This window comes from Scleropages formosus, chromosome 3 (genome assembly GCF_900964775.1).
Source record: "Scleropages formosus chromosome 3, fSclFor1.1, whole genome shotgun sequence".
NCBI lineage: Eukaryota > Metazoa > Chordata > Actinopteri > Osteoglossiformes > Osteoglossidae > Scleropages > Scleropages formosus.
The window spans coordinates 22,772,528-22,790,256 of NC_041808.1; the positions used below are offsets into that span (position 1 = coordinate 22,772,528).

At 39.9% G+C, this 17,729-nt stretch overlaps 1 protein-coding gene across 1 annotated transcript; it reads left to right on the plus strand.

Moving 5' to 3' along the window:
• The first annotated feature begins 825 nt into the window (after window positions 1-825).
• On the plus strand, window positions 826-6,705 carry ccl20l (C-C motif chemokine ligand 20-like). The gene is made up of 4 exons (XM_018756216.1): window positions 826-920; window positions 4,329-4,446; window positions 4,802-4,879; window positions 5,582-6,705. Exons 1-4 carry the CDS (start codon window positions 839-841, stop codon window positions 5,667-5,669), a joined length of 366 nt encoding a protein of 121 aa, XP_018611732.1. The 5' UTR covers window positions 826-838; the 3' UTR covers window positions 5,670-6,705.
• Window positions 6,706-17,729: the final 11,024 nt, after the last annotated feature.

The window sequence follows — 17,729 nt, forward strand, 5'->3', positions numbered from 1 at the left end:
GCAGCGCATTGTCACACTTAAAACTAAGACTGTCATAGATTTTCATGAAGTTATTCATCCATCAGTTACAATGGAGAATCTGCAATAAAAGGAAAATACGGTAAAAAGTCAATCTCAGATAACATGGCTTGTCTTTATCGTAACAACTACGCATAATGTTCTATGTAGGTATGTATTATATCCTTAAAATTGCAGCAAATCATAACTAGCTTCATTTTATAGGTGTAGACGTGATCACGGACTGCCATACTGATGTCACGATAGTAAACGACATATGGTGCCAGTCAAAAGTTTGAGTACATCTGGGCAGCCTGGTCCGTAGAGTACTTGTATGCAAAGGAAATGACAAGTATCCTGTATCTTTTGAAATTGCTGCACAGGAGCAGGGGAGACACAGAGTAGTGTCCTGCTGAAATTGCAGCTTTCAGCAATTGTGCATAAACTTACATTTACATTTACATATAAACTTCTGACCTGTACTGGAGATGTCAATTTACTCTAATCAATTAAATACAATGCAGTTAAAGATTTACAGTACAATTATAATCTCAGTTCAGTTTTGCCCGAGGCAGTGTGATGGTACTCAAAATTATAATAGTTTCCACGACGCTCATGATGTCCCCGGAAGACATTAGGCAGCCGTGGACTTTCTTCACTTGCTTCTATTGGTTTCTGCCCCCCTTTTCGACTGTGCAGCTTGCAAGCATGATGATATCTTTACTGATATTTGCAACCGAGGGGACTTTTGAAAAACCCTCCCCACACAGACTGACTTGAAGGTATATAGGTATGTTCAACAAATGTTTCTCATTCAGAGTGTTGTGATTCCTCCACAATCATGATGACCCAGAAAAACTCAGCCATCGCTGTTCTGCTTTTCTGCTGCATTCTGAGTATGCTCTCCAGCACAGTTTCCACATGTGAGTTTTTATACTCTTCTGGCAAATTTTACAGACAGCATAAATTTTACAGAAGTGTTTAAACTATAGACAAGGTGTATCAGTTATGGTCTGTCTTCTGTATTTAATTCCAAGAAGAAGTAAAGGGGAAGAGGTAGGGTTTTGTGTTTTACTAAGGATGTGATGTGTGATATTACTTTCCAGAATGAAACTATTTTGATATCTGAAGCTTAGACATTCTAGGAGAAATTTCATCAATTTATACTCACTGTTATCCATAAGTCAAATGCTCAGTGAAGTCCATCATCAAGCTTACAATCATTGGACATATTTCACAATGAAAGCCAGCGATACATTTTTCAGAATTACATTTAGCAGACACTTTTCTCCAAAGGGACTTCTCAGAAACACTATGTAGTTTCTAGTGTTTAGCCTACACTGTTTCAACAAAGGTACAAAGTACTAGGTACACCATCTACCATGAGTCACTCACCTATACACTAGTGGTACACACTCTCTCTACTATGATATGCAATTTAGAGTCACCAATTCACTTGCAACACGTTTTTGGACTCTCGGAGGAAAGCCATGCAAGCACGAGGTGAACAATGAAACTCCACACTGAGAGGGACTGATCCCACGTCCTTTTGCATTGCTCAGGCCCTGTGAGATGACAGAACTTCTTGCTTTCAACTTTAGAATACACACACACACACACACACACACACACACACACACACACACACACACACACACACACACACACACACACACACACACACACACATTTTCTGAACCGCATGTCCCAAACAGGATTGCGGGGAACCGGAGCCTAACCCAGCAACTCAGGGCATAAGGCCGGAGGGGGAGGGGACACACCCAGGACAGGACGCCAGTCTATCGCAAGGCACCCCAAGCGAGGCTTGAACCCCAGACCCACTGGAGAGCAGGACCTGGTCCAACCCACTGCACCACAGCACCCCCTACTTTAGAATACAATACCGTTTAAATTACACACACAGTACCAGACAACAGTACAAATGGGCAACCTGGACACTGTTTGTATCAGATTTCAGATATTCACATTTGTTAATTTAGCTGCCACTTTTGCCCAGAGCAGCTTCTAATGTTAGACTTTTTATACTCATTTATCCCTTTATATATACTGTAGCTTGGCAGTTTTTTCTTCTTTTCAGCTGGAGTTTTTTCTAGGTAAGTACATTGATCAACACCATTACAGCAGTAGCTGGGATTCAAACCAGCAACCTTCAGATCCTAAGCAGCAGCACTGTCTACCTGTTTCAGAACCACTGTACACTCAGCCTTCATGTCATTTGCTTGTGAAGAATGCTGTCAAATGCAACAGGCTTACTATTCAGTACGATGTCTTCTTTGCTCTTTATGTGGTCATTTCTTTTCCATAATGAGTTCAAAAGGAACAGTTCAGTACCAGTGCAATGCAGTTGCTGTACGGCTTTTAGGGTTCCTTGAGCACTGGTACGAAGCAATCCAGTGAGGGAAAACGTCATAAAAAGAGCATAAAATAAAAATTTTTCACAAAATATACCTATATCACGTAATTTCAGTCAGCAGTTTTAGAGAAAACATCAGTGCATGGACAGCGCAGTTGTTTTCAGGCTCTCTGCAAAATGGTATAAACAACAGGTTGAGCCTTTTAGTAACAATGTGTTTTTAATTCAATAGAAGAAAACATTCAGGGGTGAAGTTCTTCTTCATAATAAGAACTGAACTGTTTAAAACCCAAACTTACCAGAATTACTGTACGTTAAAACAACAGATTTGGCAAAACACAATGAAATATGGAAGAAGAAAGAAAAAAGATAAAAAGACAAAACACTTTCCCACTTTTGTTGGTAAGCGATTTTGCTTAAAATAATCAACAGATAAGTGGCTACTGATATGGAATTAATAAAAAAAATCAACATTAAAGACAAACTAGAAATAATTTTGTCATTGTCACAATACTAAATATGATGAATGCCCTAAAGTGCACAATATTTCCAATCTAACAAATAGCCTCACCTAGAACTAGAACGTAGAACTGCTTTTAACACTTGTGCTTGATAAGAAGTCGCACCTGAAAAATCCTGCTGATTTTCTCAGTGGACATGTCCTCTCTTACTGTCACTCTCTTGCTGCTTTTGAAAAGCACCTAGTGATCCATATTAACTTATGATCAATAACTCAGAGCGAAGAGAGCATGTTTGATGAAACCACTGATGGATTATACTCGGTTTCGATTATTTTTACATCAGGGTTGTTCAAGAAAACGAGAAATCGAAATAACTAAAAAAAAAAAAAGATGGCAAGAAACTATGCATTTGAGCAAAAGAGGGTTTTCAATTATAGTTAGTTCATAATTTGTTTTTAATTTTTTAAACAAAAATGAATGAAGGGATTGTAATTCGGAGTGATTTTGTTTTTCAATTTCGAATCAAAAAACAAATGAACACAATGGACACGGACCCGCATTGTCACACATAAATATATGTTTTATATTGGTATTTTAATTAATTTTTTTGTCTGGAAACTAAATAATGATTCAAACTCTGTTTTTTCCCTAAGAAATGATGATAATTTAACAAGGGGAAATTACATAATGGTATGATTTCATGGAACAAATTAACATGCTTATATGAGAAATGGAGGTGTACTAGGATTTTGTTGAGTACATTTTTTTCCGTGACATGAATGCCCCATATTCACCACACACCTGCACACACCCACACACCCACACACCCACACACACACACATACACATTGACTGAAACTGCTTATCCTAAGCAGGGTCGCGGCGAGCCGGAGCCTAACCTGGCAACACAGGGTGCAAGGCTGCGGGGGGGGGGAAACACCCTTGATAGGACGCCAGTCCACCGCAAGGCACCCCAAGCAGGACTCAAACCCCAGACCCGCCAGAGAGCAGGCACAGGCCAAACCCGCTGTGCCCCCGCGCCTCCCCATATTCAGCACATTAAATCTTAATTCAATGAATGACGATCCTACAAGTGACAATCATTCTGTGAACAGTGTTTTCTAGCATTCACATATGATTATTGTAAAATTTAATGTTGCTTCATTACATTTCCCAGTGTGGAGAATGTTACTCTCCCTGCAAGTGGTTCAAAATTAATTGCGTTTAATGTCTGCTTCTTCCTCCATCCCAATGAACATGTCAACCAGTTCGCATAACAGTAGTCAATTGTAGGGCCTTCAATTTTTGTTGACTGTACTTATGCATGACAATGATACCAATGGATTTAGTCTGTGCTAATGACAAGATGTTTTTTGTACCTTTGACAATGCCACTCTGACATTTGCTGAACAACAGTCAGACAGTAAGTTTTTGGCCTGCATTGACCATTATAAAGCAGTTGCAACTGTCAAGTTATATATTCTTTTCATTTACAGATGGACCACTGACCCATGCCTGCTGTGTGAAATACACACGCAAGCCTTTGCCATTTCATCTTATCAAGGGTTACATTGAGCAGAGCTCACTGGAGGTGTGCCGCATTGATGCCATCATGTAAGCATGAGACCGAATGTCTGGAACAGCATCAGTTGTGGTGTCCAAAGTGAACATAAAATTGTGCTGACACGCATGCACACGTGCACACACACACACACACACACACACACACGTGCACACACACACACACACACACACACACACACACACACACACACAATGATATGAACAATGCACTCAGCGTTGTCCTAAAACAGAGGAAGATCAGCCTGTTAGATTACATCTAGACTTATAAGTACTCTGTAAGCATAAAAGTACAAATTCTAAAGCTAATTCACAGCAACACTACACCAGTCCTGCTCAAGACATTGCACTGCACTTGTCATCACCTCTGTTCTCCTGTGTATTACAGATTCTTCACAGTGAAGAACAAAAAGCTGTGTGCCAGTCCTGAAGATGAATGGGTGAAGGCGACGCTCATATGCCTCAGGTACAGTATTCCCAGCCTATCGTGTGTTTCATCCAGGTACAGTATGCTGCTTCTTCCAACAGGGTGGCATTTTTTGCCAAGCATTGAATGTTCCTTCTTTACTACTGCTGGTACTACAGCATGAATGATTTTGTAAATTTTTTACAGCCTTTTGTATGTGTTGAAATGATAAACATTGACCTCCACCACATTCTCTCTAGTTGATGCTAAAACGTTAATATCACAAAATTGATTTATTTAGTTTATACAGAAAAATTCAGATCGTCGGTAGTTAATTAGAGCTCTACATGTAAAACCTGTTGTACTGCTGAATGACATATCGAAGTCATCTGAGAAAGTGGTACAAAATGTGAAACAAGAGCCACACATTTTATGATGTCTGTTCTTTTATGCAGAATTCCATGCAAAGGTATTAAATGATTAATTTAAAAAAATGACACCTATTTCTAGTGTAGATTACACTGGTCAGGCTTACAGAAATCTGGATGACGGTAAGTATGAATAAATGACACTCAATCTTTGTCCTGAATAAATTACCAGTATTGACTGATACTGGCAGCATCATGGGGCAGTGATTTTATCAGATAGTCAGCATTTTGCGTCAAAACGTTTTACACTGAAACCTTGATTTGAAAAAGCAAATCAAAGTAACCAAGACAAAACTAACATACTTGAAACTGAAATGAGTCTCCCTTTTTCCAGTGACAAACTGAATGCAATGGCTTCCAATGGGACTCTTGAAATCTCAGAAGGAAGACAATGTCAGCCTCTGAAAATGATCACCAACTAATTGTGGCAAACAAAACTCCAAGCTTCTTCTCGGCTTAGCACTTAGTCTTTGTGAAAAATACAGTATCACTGCATTCCTATGTAGAGCATATATAAAACATTTAACTGCAAAATTTATGCTTGTTTCATAGTTAAAAATATACACAATGCCATAATAAATACTATATTTTTAACTTAAATGGAATTAATATGCAATTGTCTTAATTTTTACTCTTCCTTGTATCACTTACACTTGGCTACTCAATTTTATAAAAAAAATTGGGATTGGAAGTTTTGGAATATTTGGGGCTGGAATCCAAAATTTGATTTGTTTCTAACTCCAAAGTCACTTTTACCACTAAATCACAATCAGTAAAAGCTGCGTAACACAGACTTACCAATTAATTTGCAGGTTATTTTCTCCGAAAAAAATCAAAACTGTTATGAATTAATTTAAAAAATACTCAAGAACACTTCTAAAAGTAATGTTTTTTTAATTTACTTTGCTGACACTTTTCTTTTGAAACTGACGCAGTATCAGGCTACTTACAACCATTTGTTCAAGTGACTGAGTAATTTAAGGTACGCAGTTTTTCTCAAAGCCGGCAGCACAGCGGCTGAGTTGTTGGATTATAGGTTCGAATTCATCACCCCTCCTAGTCTAGCACTCAGTGATTCCAGGATAGGCTCTGGACCACTATCACCCTGACAAGGATACGTGATTATTGAAAGTGAGTAAGTGAGCACCTTGCTCAAGGCTAACCTTGTGCCCTGTGCTTCAGCGACAGGCTCTGGAGCGTTGCAACTCTCATTCGGATAAGTGGTTACTGATAGTTACTGAGTGAGTGTGTGACTTCGTCAGGGGTACCACAGTAAGGGGTGAGATTTAAACCTGTGTCCTTCAAACTCTAACTGCCACGTTGCCTGCTATCAGAAACTTTTCAAAACCAGAATTTCATGAATGCTTTTCTAAGTAAAATGGAAAATCTGTGTAACTGAAAATTCTTAAGCATTAGTAACATGAGAAGCCAGTGAACTTTACTGGCTTAAATTTCAGTATATATTTTATTCATACATACGTAAAACTTGGAATGACATTTTGAGGTTTCCAGTGTATTTTTTTGCATTGTGTGTTTCATGATATGTTCACTTGCATCTGTTATTCAACTGCATTTTTAAGTCTAATTGCCTTAACCATGAAAATAAAATACCTGAAGTGGTACCTTTGGTGTGGATTCATTTATAAAATCTCTTCACAATTTTGAATTTGCATTTTTTCATTTATTACACAAGTATATGGATATAGTAAGTGAACAAAATAACAGAACTTATGAACATACAAAACAGGTACATAATGTACAAAGATGGGGGGAGGGACAAAAAACAAACATGACAGTATTTTAATTGCCTTTAGAGATGGGACAGGGATCTAGATTCAATTCAATATTTTTATTTAGAGTTCTTCTTACCAGAGTGATCTGGAGCACTGAATAAAGTTAGAAGTTGGATGAGCTTGATGGCTTGATGGGTGTGTAGGTAGGATGAAACTCTGTATCCCAGCACCCTGGACCAACAAGTTGATGGACAGCATGATGTACAGGCAAAATTCAGAGCATCTTCAGACATGCTGGAAGACACCATGATTCGTCTTGTTTTGTCAGCCCTTTTGCCAGTGTTTGGTATAAATTAAACTAGTTTGTAGGTTCCTACCCTGGCTCCTAGTAAAATTGAGGATACATTTTATTGATATTTAGCCGACACTTTTCTCCGAAGCGACTTATACTGTTAAGCTACTATCAGCTATTTAGTCATTTATACAGCTGGGTAATTATTACTGGAGCAGTTTAGGGTAAGTACCTTGCTTAAGGGTACCACAACAGCAGGTGAGATTTGGACCAAACATCCCCAAGATAAATTATATATGCAAGATGATGGATTTCTTACAACCTACTTTTTAAAACCTGAATTAATTAAAATGTACAAGGCAGAATGATAAGATATTGGTTTTCTTATAATTCCTAAAATATTATATTGATATTAACATACATACTGTATATAGATACATATACTATATATGTATATATGTATGTATATAGAGTATATATAGAAATTCTTCTTCTTTTTCTTCTACAGTATATATGTATATATATATGTACTATAAATATATAAATACTATATACACTATAAGATATACTAAAAATATATACAGAGTACATAAATATACACCCTATATATAGGGTAGTTTTTCTGCATTGTGACTTCCTGGTGAGAACTTCACTGTACTGAGACCTTCGGTCCATTGGAATTAATGCTGCCTGATCTACCGAAGACCAGACGCTGCCCACAAAGGGGGAATTCAGCTTATCATCTCACTTCACTCTTTTGCGGACAGCCACTTGACTAAAGAATGGCTTCTTTCTCCTGTGTCAGCATTAAAGGTTTTGTTTCCTTTCCTTTAATGCCTTGTGCCCTTTGCTCACACATATTACTTATGGTACTTTTTGTACATATCTGGTTTCTAAATGGGGGGTGTGGTGGTGTGCTGTGGTGTGGTGGTGTGGCAGGTTCAGTCAGTGCCTGCAGTGTGGCGAGTCTTTGGTTTGAGTCCTGCTTGGGGTGCCCTGTGATGGACTGGTGTCCTGTCCTGGGTGTGTCCCCTTGGCCCCTGCGTTGCCAGGCAAGGCTCCGGCTTGCCGCGACCCCGCTCGGGACAAGCGGTTGTTGACAATGAATGGTTTCTGAATTATTCATTGTTAAGGAAATCAGACATTATTGGAACAGTACGCAAAATAAGTTGAATTTGAAGACAGTCCTAGCTCAGAACACAATGGTTTCATCAGCAGTTCAGTAAAACAGACTCGCCAGACAATTCTGTGTTTTCTCTCTCTTTGTATTTATAGTTTTGTGCTAGCTGTTTGTGAAAACTGTTATAACAAACATTTTGTACACACAGACAAATCTACTTCAGCTGTTAGTAGTAAAATGAAGTGTCTGTCACAGTTGCTCCTAATAGTTGTGCGTTGCGTATTGAGAATACACTACATGTTTTTACAATAACACACATATGCATACCTTATCTTTCACAATCTTGCTTGCACTTCAGTTTTGTTAACCATATAGATTACCTCTACAGATTACAAGATTGGATGACCTGGATTTTACCTTCTTATGTTCAAACTCTCGTGAAACTGGAACTGTAAAAATTTCCACTCCGTTTAATCTGCATAATTATTAATCTCAATACTTTTGAATGTTAAAGGTTGAATGCCTTTTTTGGAAACATATTTAAAATAAGTGATTTAGTGTATTTACAGGTTTGAAGGGCAATTTAACACTTGTGGGAAGAATAATGACCATTTTCATTATCTAATCCATCATAAATGAACTGTATTTAAAGTTTTTCTCGTCACAAAGGTATGAAAGATCAAAATTTACAATGATTCACCAATTTCTATAGTTGGATTTTTTTTTTACTTTTTTGTCTGGGGGTAAAGGGGACCCTGCTGTGTGGCAGGTCTGGGATTCGAGTGCTGCTTAGGTGCCTTGCGACAGACTGGTGTCCTGTCCTGGGTGTGTCCACTCCCCCATTCAGCCTTGCACCCTGTGTTGTTGGGTAAGGTGCCAGGTTGCCGCGACCCCTCTTGGGACAAGCCGTTGTAGTCATTGTGTGTGTGTGTAAGTGGGGGTAAGAATCGTCCTCAAGAGTGGTGTAGTAGAAACTAGGATTTGATCCTGGATCCTTTGAGCACAAGGCTACAGCCCTACTCTGTATGCTACCGAGTCCGAGTGCCCCTATCTGTGTATCAATACCCTTACATGTTTCCTATAAAGTTTTCCTCATTATTTAAAGGGTACACATTTTAAATCCAATTTTGCTATTTAAAATTAATGCCAAACTGAGAGCAAGGAAGAATATAATGACTGTTTTTTTAAACAGCTTTTTGTCAAAAAAGAGAAGCAAGATTCAAGTAGCCGATAAGCCACTGGAATGTATCAGAGAAAAGAAGCAACACTCAGCTCTTCTGTCTCTGGTGGCCCGTCTGTAGCGGTAACGAAAAGATGCAGTAGGACATCTGCTAGAATGTATCCATCTTTGTCATGTTGTCCTTCATGCGATCAGCGATTGAATCCAGACACACCTCACTTACTTAATATTTAATGAATAAAATCAGTACATCTGATAGTAAATGAAAGCAAGAAGAACAATGTAGATGCTTTAAAGAACTCAAGCCACAACAAATATCAGTTCTATGAGATGGCTAAGGTTTTTTAAGGCTGTTGCAGACGAGGACCACACAGATATCTCCTTATGCTGCTTTGGAGTACAGTAGCTGCATCAGTAATAAGGGTAAGAGCCATTTCTGGCTATCAGTTATTTACATAAATTACAGGTTTGGTTGGGAGGGGTTCCAAACCCCAACTTTTACAATGTGTACCTTGTGCTTTTTACAGAATGTTGTCACAAAATGAGTTAAACCTCTCATTTGAAAAGTTTACATTACTTGTCAAAACTTATATCTCCCCTTTTTTCCATTATCATTTTCACATAATGCTCTTCTGCTGCCGCTTACTTTGTCTCTACAAACTACTTCAAATTTTTGCAGTGAAATGAAAAAAATGCAATGAACATTTGCATCTGCATTTCATTGAATGCTGCAATTGGTGGTTAAGACGAAGCCTGCTTCATTTGCTGTCGATGTTGTAGGTGCGCAAGAGAAGTGACAAACACTAATTATGAATGTGGAAAACACACTGAAACTGGTAGTTAAGTCAATGTACATAGATAAATACTTTCCAAGTAATGGTTTCAGACTTTGTGCTGACTGTTCCCAGCATTCCAGTTTGACCAGAGGTGCTTGAGGACCAGACTACAGACAGGTGTGCCTGCTGGCATTCAGGAAATGGAGCTCTCTGGTGCTCTTTAACAGATGTGGGGTCAGTGGACATGAGCGCATCAGAGTGTGTGTACATGGAACAGAAAGTCTGCTTTGACAGGGGTACACATGACTGAAACTACATCTCATCACAGAGAAGTCATGATACTCAAGGGGACAGTTGGTTGTGAAGTGGTTAGTGCTGTTGCCCTTAGACCCAAAGGTTGCAGGTTCGGTTTCTGGGCTGTAGTACCCTTGAGCAAAGTACTCATTATACACTTCTCCACCTGTATAAATGGGTAAATCATTGTAAGTACCTTAATATTGTAATTTGTTTTGGAGAAAAGCATCAGTTAAATAAATAAATATAAATTCAATAAATGCAGCCCTTATTGCGTACAATTTGAATTACCTGAACAGAAAACAGTGCAGTTCTGTAGAGAAACCGAAGAAATCTACTGAAGGAAGATGACTGTGGTCATTCCAGGGTTTGGAAAAGAAAGTTCTCTGAAAAAACATCACGTAAACTTAGAAAATCAGCACATAATAAAAAAGCAAAAAAAGAAACAGTGTTTCTAAAACAGATGTGCCTGTAACAGTTTACATATTTTACAGTTTGAATTGGTTTACTGGAATTTGTGAACAAAACAAATGCTAACAGAACCATAGACACTGGTTTGTATGTTTTAAGGCTTATATGTAGTTTCATGTCAGCTTGGGAAATATGTAGTTTTCATCTCAGCTGGGGCCCTCTGGTGCTCACTGGGATACTGCACCCAGGGTTTGCGAGAACTGTTGCCAACAATCCTACGAAACACTTCAGCCTGGTTTTCGTAAACTGCACAGTACCAAAACTATGCTGCAAAGAGCCACCAGCCTTTCATGGCAATGATCATCCTCATGCATAGACTGGAGAAGTACCAGTACACAGCAGAGACTCCAGCACATATATGGTCACTACAACTTCTCGCTGTCCTCACTATCTCCTGTGCTCTCATATGGTTTGGTGCTGGGTTTGCCACTTTTCTCATTATTTATGCTATTGTTAAATAATATTGTCTAAAAAGTATTAATTTCCACACCTATGCTGCTGGCCAGGTCCTGCTCTCTGGTGATTCTGGGTTTTGAGTCCTGCTTGGGGTGCCTTGTGATGGACTGGCTTTCCGTCCTGGGTGTGTCCCCTCCCCCTCCAGCCTTGTGCCCTGGGTTGCCGGGTTAGGATCCTGCTCGCCGCAACCCACCTGGGACAAGTGGTTTCAGCCTGTGTCTGGGTGTGTGTGTTTGTGTGTGTGTGTGTTTCTGTTCGTTCGTCCGTCCATCCTATGCTGTTGATGCACAACACTACCTTCCCTGTCTTGCTTCTGAGACCGAATATTCCCCACAAAAACTCTATACTGGAGCTGAAGAGCCTAAATTTTAAGCTTGCATCATGTTTTACAAGTCTTGGTGTTCCTTAAAACCATGTGCTCATCATCATTTTCTTTCTCTGTATTTTGTGTTATTTCTATCTCTGTGTACATTCATGGAAATTGTATAAATGTTTTAGCTGGTGTCAAAGCAATATTTTTGTGTGCTACTACACAGTGAATGTGCAAAGCATTTCTTGTTGTGACCACAGTCTGATTTAAAATACTGTTACCACTTTTGAGTGGAGGGTGCGGTGGCGCAGTGGCGCAGTGGGTTGGACCACAGTCCTGCTCTCTGGTGGGTCTGGGGTTTGAGTCCTGCTTGGGGTGCCTTGTGACGGACTGGCGTCCTGTCCTGGGTGTGTCCCCTCCCCCTCTGGCCTTGTGCCCTGTGTTGCCGGGTAGGCTCTGGTTCCCTGCGACCCTGTATGGGATGAGCGGTTCAGAAAGTGTGTGTGTGTGTGTGTGTGTGTGTGTGGGGGGGGGATGCGGTGGTGCAGTGGGTTGGACCACAGTCCTGTTCTCTGGTAGGTCTGGGGTTTAAGTCCTGCTTGGGGTGCCTTGTGACAGACTGGTGTCCTGTCCTGGATGTGTCCCCTCCTCGCTGGCCTTATGCCCTGTGTTACTGGGTTGGCTCTGGTTCCCCACAACCCTGTATGGGACAAGTGGTTCTGAAAGTGTGTGTGTTACCACTTTTGTCTCTTATCCACTGATGACACTGGCCTGTTCACACAGAATTTCAGGTTTTACACATGGTTCAAAGTTAAAAAAAATTGCCAATGCAACGTTCAGTATTTGTTCTTTTTATTTAACTCATGGCAGTGTATCCATTCCAGCAATATGATCAGAAGTCTTTCTTTTGCTAATTGAGGTAAGATAAATATACTGGAAGATGATCAATGTATATTACAGACCAGCAATAATTTAAATAAATTTTTCAAATAGCCGATGCTTTTCTCCAAAATAACTTACAATAATTTACCCATTTACACAACTAGGTAGTTTCTACTGGAGCAATTTAGAGTAAGAGTCCAGCTCAAGGGCAGTACAGCAGTAGGTGGGATTAAAACTTGCTACTTTTATATCCACAGGAGGCAGTCATAACCATTTTACTACCAGCAGTACCTACCTAATAAATAAAGACATTTTGATAATATTTAGAAAAGTTTTACATTTAAATAAATCTAGATAAATAAAATCTCAAAGTCACTGACAGCTAAATTATAGAAATCTCAGGCCTTAGACAGGCACAAGCATTGCTTTCTGGCTCAAAAACTGCTTAAAGAGGCACAGAGGGTTTTGGTGTCATTGCTCTTCCAGTGGGAGAGGATGTGGTGGCTTGGCTTCTTCTGGCTTTCCTGGGAAGAGGAAAAGCAGTTTGTCATTAATTCAAAACCCTTTTTGTCAAATTTCTTAAACCATGTTTGTCCGCAGAATTGTCTGCCACTTACTCCAACTGCATAACTTTCTCAAACACCCAGTCCTCCTTCCAGTGACTGCACTTGGGTCCATCTTCTGTCTCAAAACTGTTAAAACAGAACAAAATCATTGAGGTGTTTTCCTGCCCATCTTCTCTTTTTACACCTTCTGAACAGTGCTATTTTCCTGATCAAGAAGATGTGGAAAAGCTTAAATTTAATAAAACTTGAAACATCTTTAAGCTGCCTGACGTCTACACAACTCTGGATTATCTGCCTGACAGTGATATAGAAAACACAGTCCTGCTGTGCTTAACAGGTACCTTCAGAAACACCATTGATGGCGACCAATATTTTTTACATGCAAGGTGACTTACATCACTGCTTTGACGCATGGCGGGTTCCACTTTTGGATCTTATATCCAAGTATGGGCACAGTTATTCTCTTTGTAGACACCTGAGTGCAACAGCTGTGAACTTTTTCAGCACCTAAAAGGAAAAAAAAAATGTTTCTGTGTAAAAAACACAATATTTCTCAGATTTCTCTAGATTCTGAAGAAGTTGCAGGTTTAGCCTTAAATTCTTCGTTAGACATTTTGATAGCAATATCGTTGACTTGCACCTTAACACTGATAAGTAATAGCAAGAAGAAATTCACTTGGAGCTACAATATAATTAAAACCAATGTTTTAACATGAAATGTCTAAAATGACTCAAAATAAAACACATTATTTGTCATTACTCCTGTTCAGTGCTGACTGGAACACCAGACATGAGTTGTAGACACTATGAATAGAATTACTCTGTTTTATTTTGGTGTATTTTATTGACATCTACCATCTTCTTGTGCAAACACAGTCAAGTTTGCTCCACAGCAAGCACATTTTAGAACATATATTGATGAAGACAATACAGCAGGGTTGCAGTGGTCCAGACCCTATTCTGGAAGCACAGGGCACATCACTAGGCAGTGTCACAAAGAATGGGACATCAGTCCATCCCAGGTGAAGAAAATACAATTAAAATTAAATAAACTAGAAACTTCACTCATAACATGAGGAGCCAGCATAACTGACAGATATTCACAAATATTTAGATTTGAAAAAGCAGAAAAATAAAAATTACCATTATAAAAACGTACCTGTTACAAAGACTGCTATGGATATGATGGCCAGCATCAGCAAGCAGCTTGTCAGTCTTCCAGTGAGAGTCATCTTCGCAGATCAGTTAGTGTTGTTGAGAGATTGCAGAAGGGAATATCAAATCATTAAACAGTCCAGAGGTCTTTATATACTGTGTAAAACGGAACAAGAAGTCATTCATGATCACAGTTTTTCTCAATTCAGCGTTTTCTTTTTAAAACTGAGCAGTGAAACATCAGGATGTTAGATCATTTCAATTTCCCAAAAAAAGAAGAAGTTGTCTCTAATGCACACAGCACAGTTTCATTAATGTCAGAATGGTGTGTCCTTAACGAAATTTTTGCAAAGATAGTACTTTCAACTCATTGCCATGATCACTAATCCTGTACATGGATAAAGTGTTCCAGAGCCTATTGCAGGAAGCCCAGGGGATAACACAGGACACAGGCTGTGGAGACCGCTCGCACACTCATTCACATATTAAGGGCAATTTAGGTTTGGCAATACACCTAAAATGCATCTTTAGGTTGCATGAGGATGCTGAAGCCCTTTCAGGAAAGCTACCCAAACTTTACAAGAACTCTGCTTAGACTGAGGCACATTTGAACCCTAACCCTAACCCCAAACCCAAATCCCAAGAGCTGTAAAGAACGAGGGCTCCTAACTGTGCCACCTTGCTGCCTCTGTTACCAAATATGTCATTTCACTCATTACATCTCATTACAGCTGTTTTTGCTGCTTTGGCACCATGGGCTTCTCTAAGTGTTGTCACCGTGATCTTATAAATGATCTCACGGCTGTGAAAACTGAATTGCGAACGGTTCCACATCAATGGATTTCTACCTGGTTCGTGATATGATGTCATGAACACTGTTTATTAGTTACAACTTTAACTCAACTTAAACTGTTCTTCAGTGAGGAACTGATGAAATGAACCACATTCAGTTCACTTTGTGATTTGAGGACCTGTTATCATTCAAACCACATTTTCTGAGTAATACTTAGAAGTATACTATATGTGTTTCTCGTACTTCAGAGGAGTATGAATCAAAGTTCAATAATGTATTCTGTTTGCAAACGTGTCTCAAAAGTATTACAAATGATCAGTAAAAGGATCATAAAACAAAGAACACTCTAAGAGCTTCTCATCTGTTCAGCATTATAGGTAATGATTTTACAAATCGTGTGTAATGCAAATGAAAAATTATGCTGAACATTTTTAATTCTCTATCTTGAACTGTGAAATAAATTCAATCAACAGCTTCATTAAGATTAATTTAATTGAAATGATTGAAATGTATGTAGGCCTATACATTTTATGCAAAACAAATGTAATAGCTATATATTTTAAACATTGGTTGACATTTTCCAGACATCACATAATAATTTAGGTGATGGATCAGGTGGTTTTTCAATCATGTGCTGGTCTGCTGTCACAGCAGATTATTTCCTCCTGCCGGATCCCAAACCCTTTACAGTTGCGACACAAAGGATGTTGAAAGAGGAAGGAACCCAAATTTCCATGAAATGCTGAAATAACTCCCTACTGAAAGCAGAGGGGTGGTGTGGATAAGCTTGGTGGGTCATAGAAAGGGGATGAACCTTGTGTAAAAGGGTGTACTTAATTTCCCCCACAGTTCCTGCATTTTGGCTTAATTTTTCCTTAACAAATAAAGACACAATGAAATTTGTGGCCAGATTTGTCTAATTACAGAATTCGTTGAGGTCCAAGGGGGGCGCAGTGAGTTGGACCAGGTCCTACTTTCCAGTGGGTCTGGGGTTCAACTCCTGCTTGGGGTGCCCTGCAACGGACTGGCGTCCCGTCCTGGGTGTGTCCCCTCCCCCTCCAGCCTTACGCCCTGAGTTGCTGGGTTAGGCTACGGTTCCCCGCGACCCCGTATGGGACAAGCGGTTCCGAAGATGTGTGTGTGAGTGTGTGTGTGTGTGTGTGTTGAGGTCCAGATGATTATTTGTTCCCTGAAATATAACAAAACTGAAATGGAATGTTCTTGCTTTTCACATAACTGTGAGCTGTGTGTTTTTCTGAGGGAATCATGCAGTGAAACAATCAGCTGATGCCCTTTTGACCAGCTTGAGAGGATGTGGGATAGGAAGACATGTACTCCATGACCATTCTCCACTGCTGCCTAGTCAGGTGGTCACTATTTGAATGGCAACTCTGAAGCTGTATGGACAAGGTAGTATCAGAGGTATATTTATTTTATCACAAGAAATTGGAAAACCACACACTTTATATCAGACTGAGTTGTCTAAAAATACTTCTGTTAATGAAGGGCCTTTTGTTAAGTCAAGAAAGTGGTGCTGGAAACTTAAGAAATGAGAAGTGGTAGTGAGGACATCCCCAAGCAATTTCAAAAATAAGTCACAATGAGGAACCTGGCATGTGTGGTGCTTGATCTGGTTTAATTGCAATGCTGTAATAGAGACAGACAGACAGACATCTGCTGAAACCGCTTGTCCCAAGCAAGATCGCAGCGAACCAGAGTCTAACCCAGCAACACAGGGCGTAAGGCTGGAGGGGGATGGGACACACCCAGGACGGGACACCAGTCCGTCACAAGACAACTCAAGCGGGACTTGAACCCAGACCCACCAGAGAGCAGGACCCGGCCAAGCCTGCTGCGCTACTGCGCCCCCCTGCTGTAATAAATGCATACTTCAATATTTTCTAGATTTCTCTCTGATGGTCATCAGTTTAAATCCCTGTCTCCTTTCAGACAAGCCCTGGTAGGAGAAGAAAGAGTTCATACTTTTCTGAAATACGTATAATACAGGAAGTTGTCTGGAATGCTTCGCATGGTCAGGATCTAGAAGAGAGCACTCAGAGCAGTGACAAACATTCATGGATCTGAAACATATAGAGTTAATTGTTCAGTTTTTCTAGCAAATAGAAAATTCCTCAATGCTGAGGACAAGGGACAATTTAGTAATTAGAAGCATTAGACTATGACTGCCTATTTGAGCAAATGTTTTGTGTATTTTGCATTTTTCTTGTAATGTCAGGGGTGCGGTGGCGCAGTGGGTTGGACCACAGTCCTGTTGTCCGGTGGGTCTGGGGTTCAAGTCCCGCTTGGGGTGCCTTGCGACGGACTGGCGTCCCGTCCTGGGTGTGTTCCCTCCTCCTCTGGCCTTACGCCCCTGTGTTCCCGGGTAGGCTCCGGTTCCCCGTGACCCCGTATGGGACAAGCGGTTCTGAAAGTGTGTGTGTGTGTGTGTGTGTG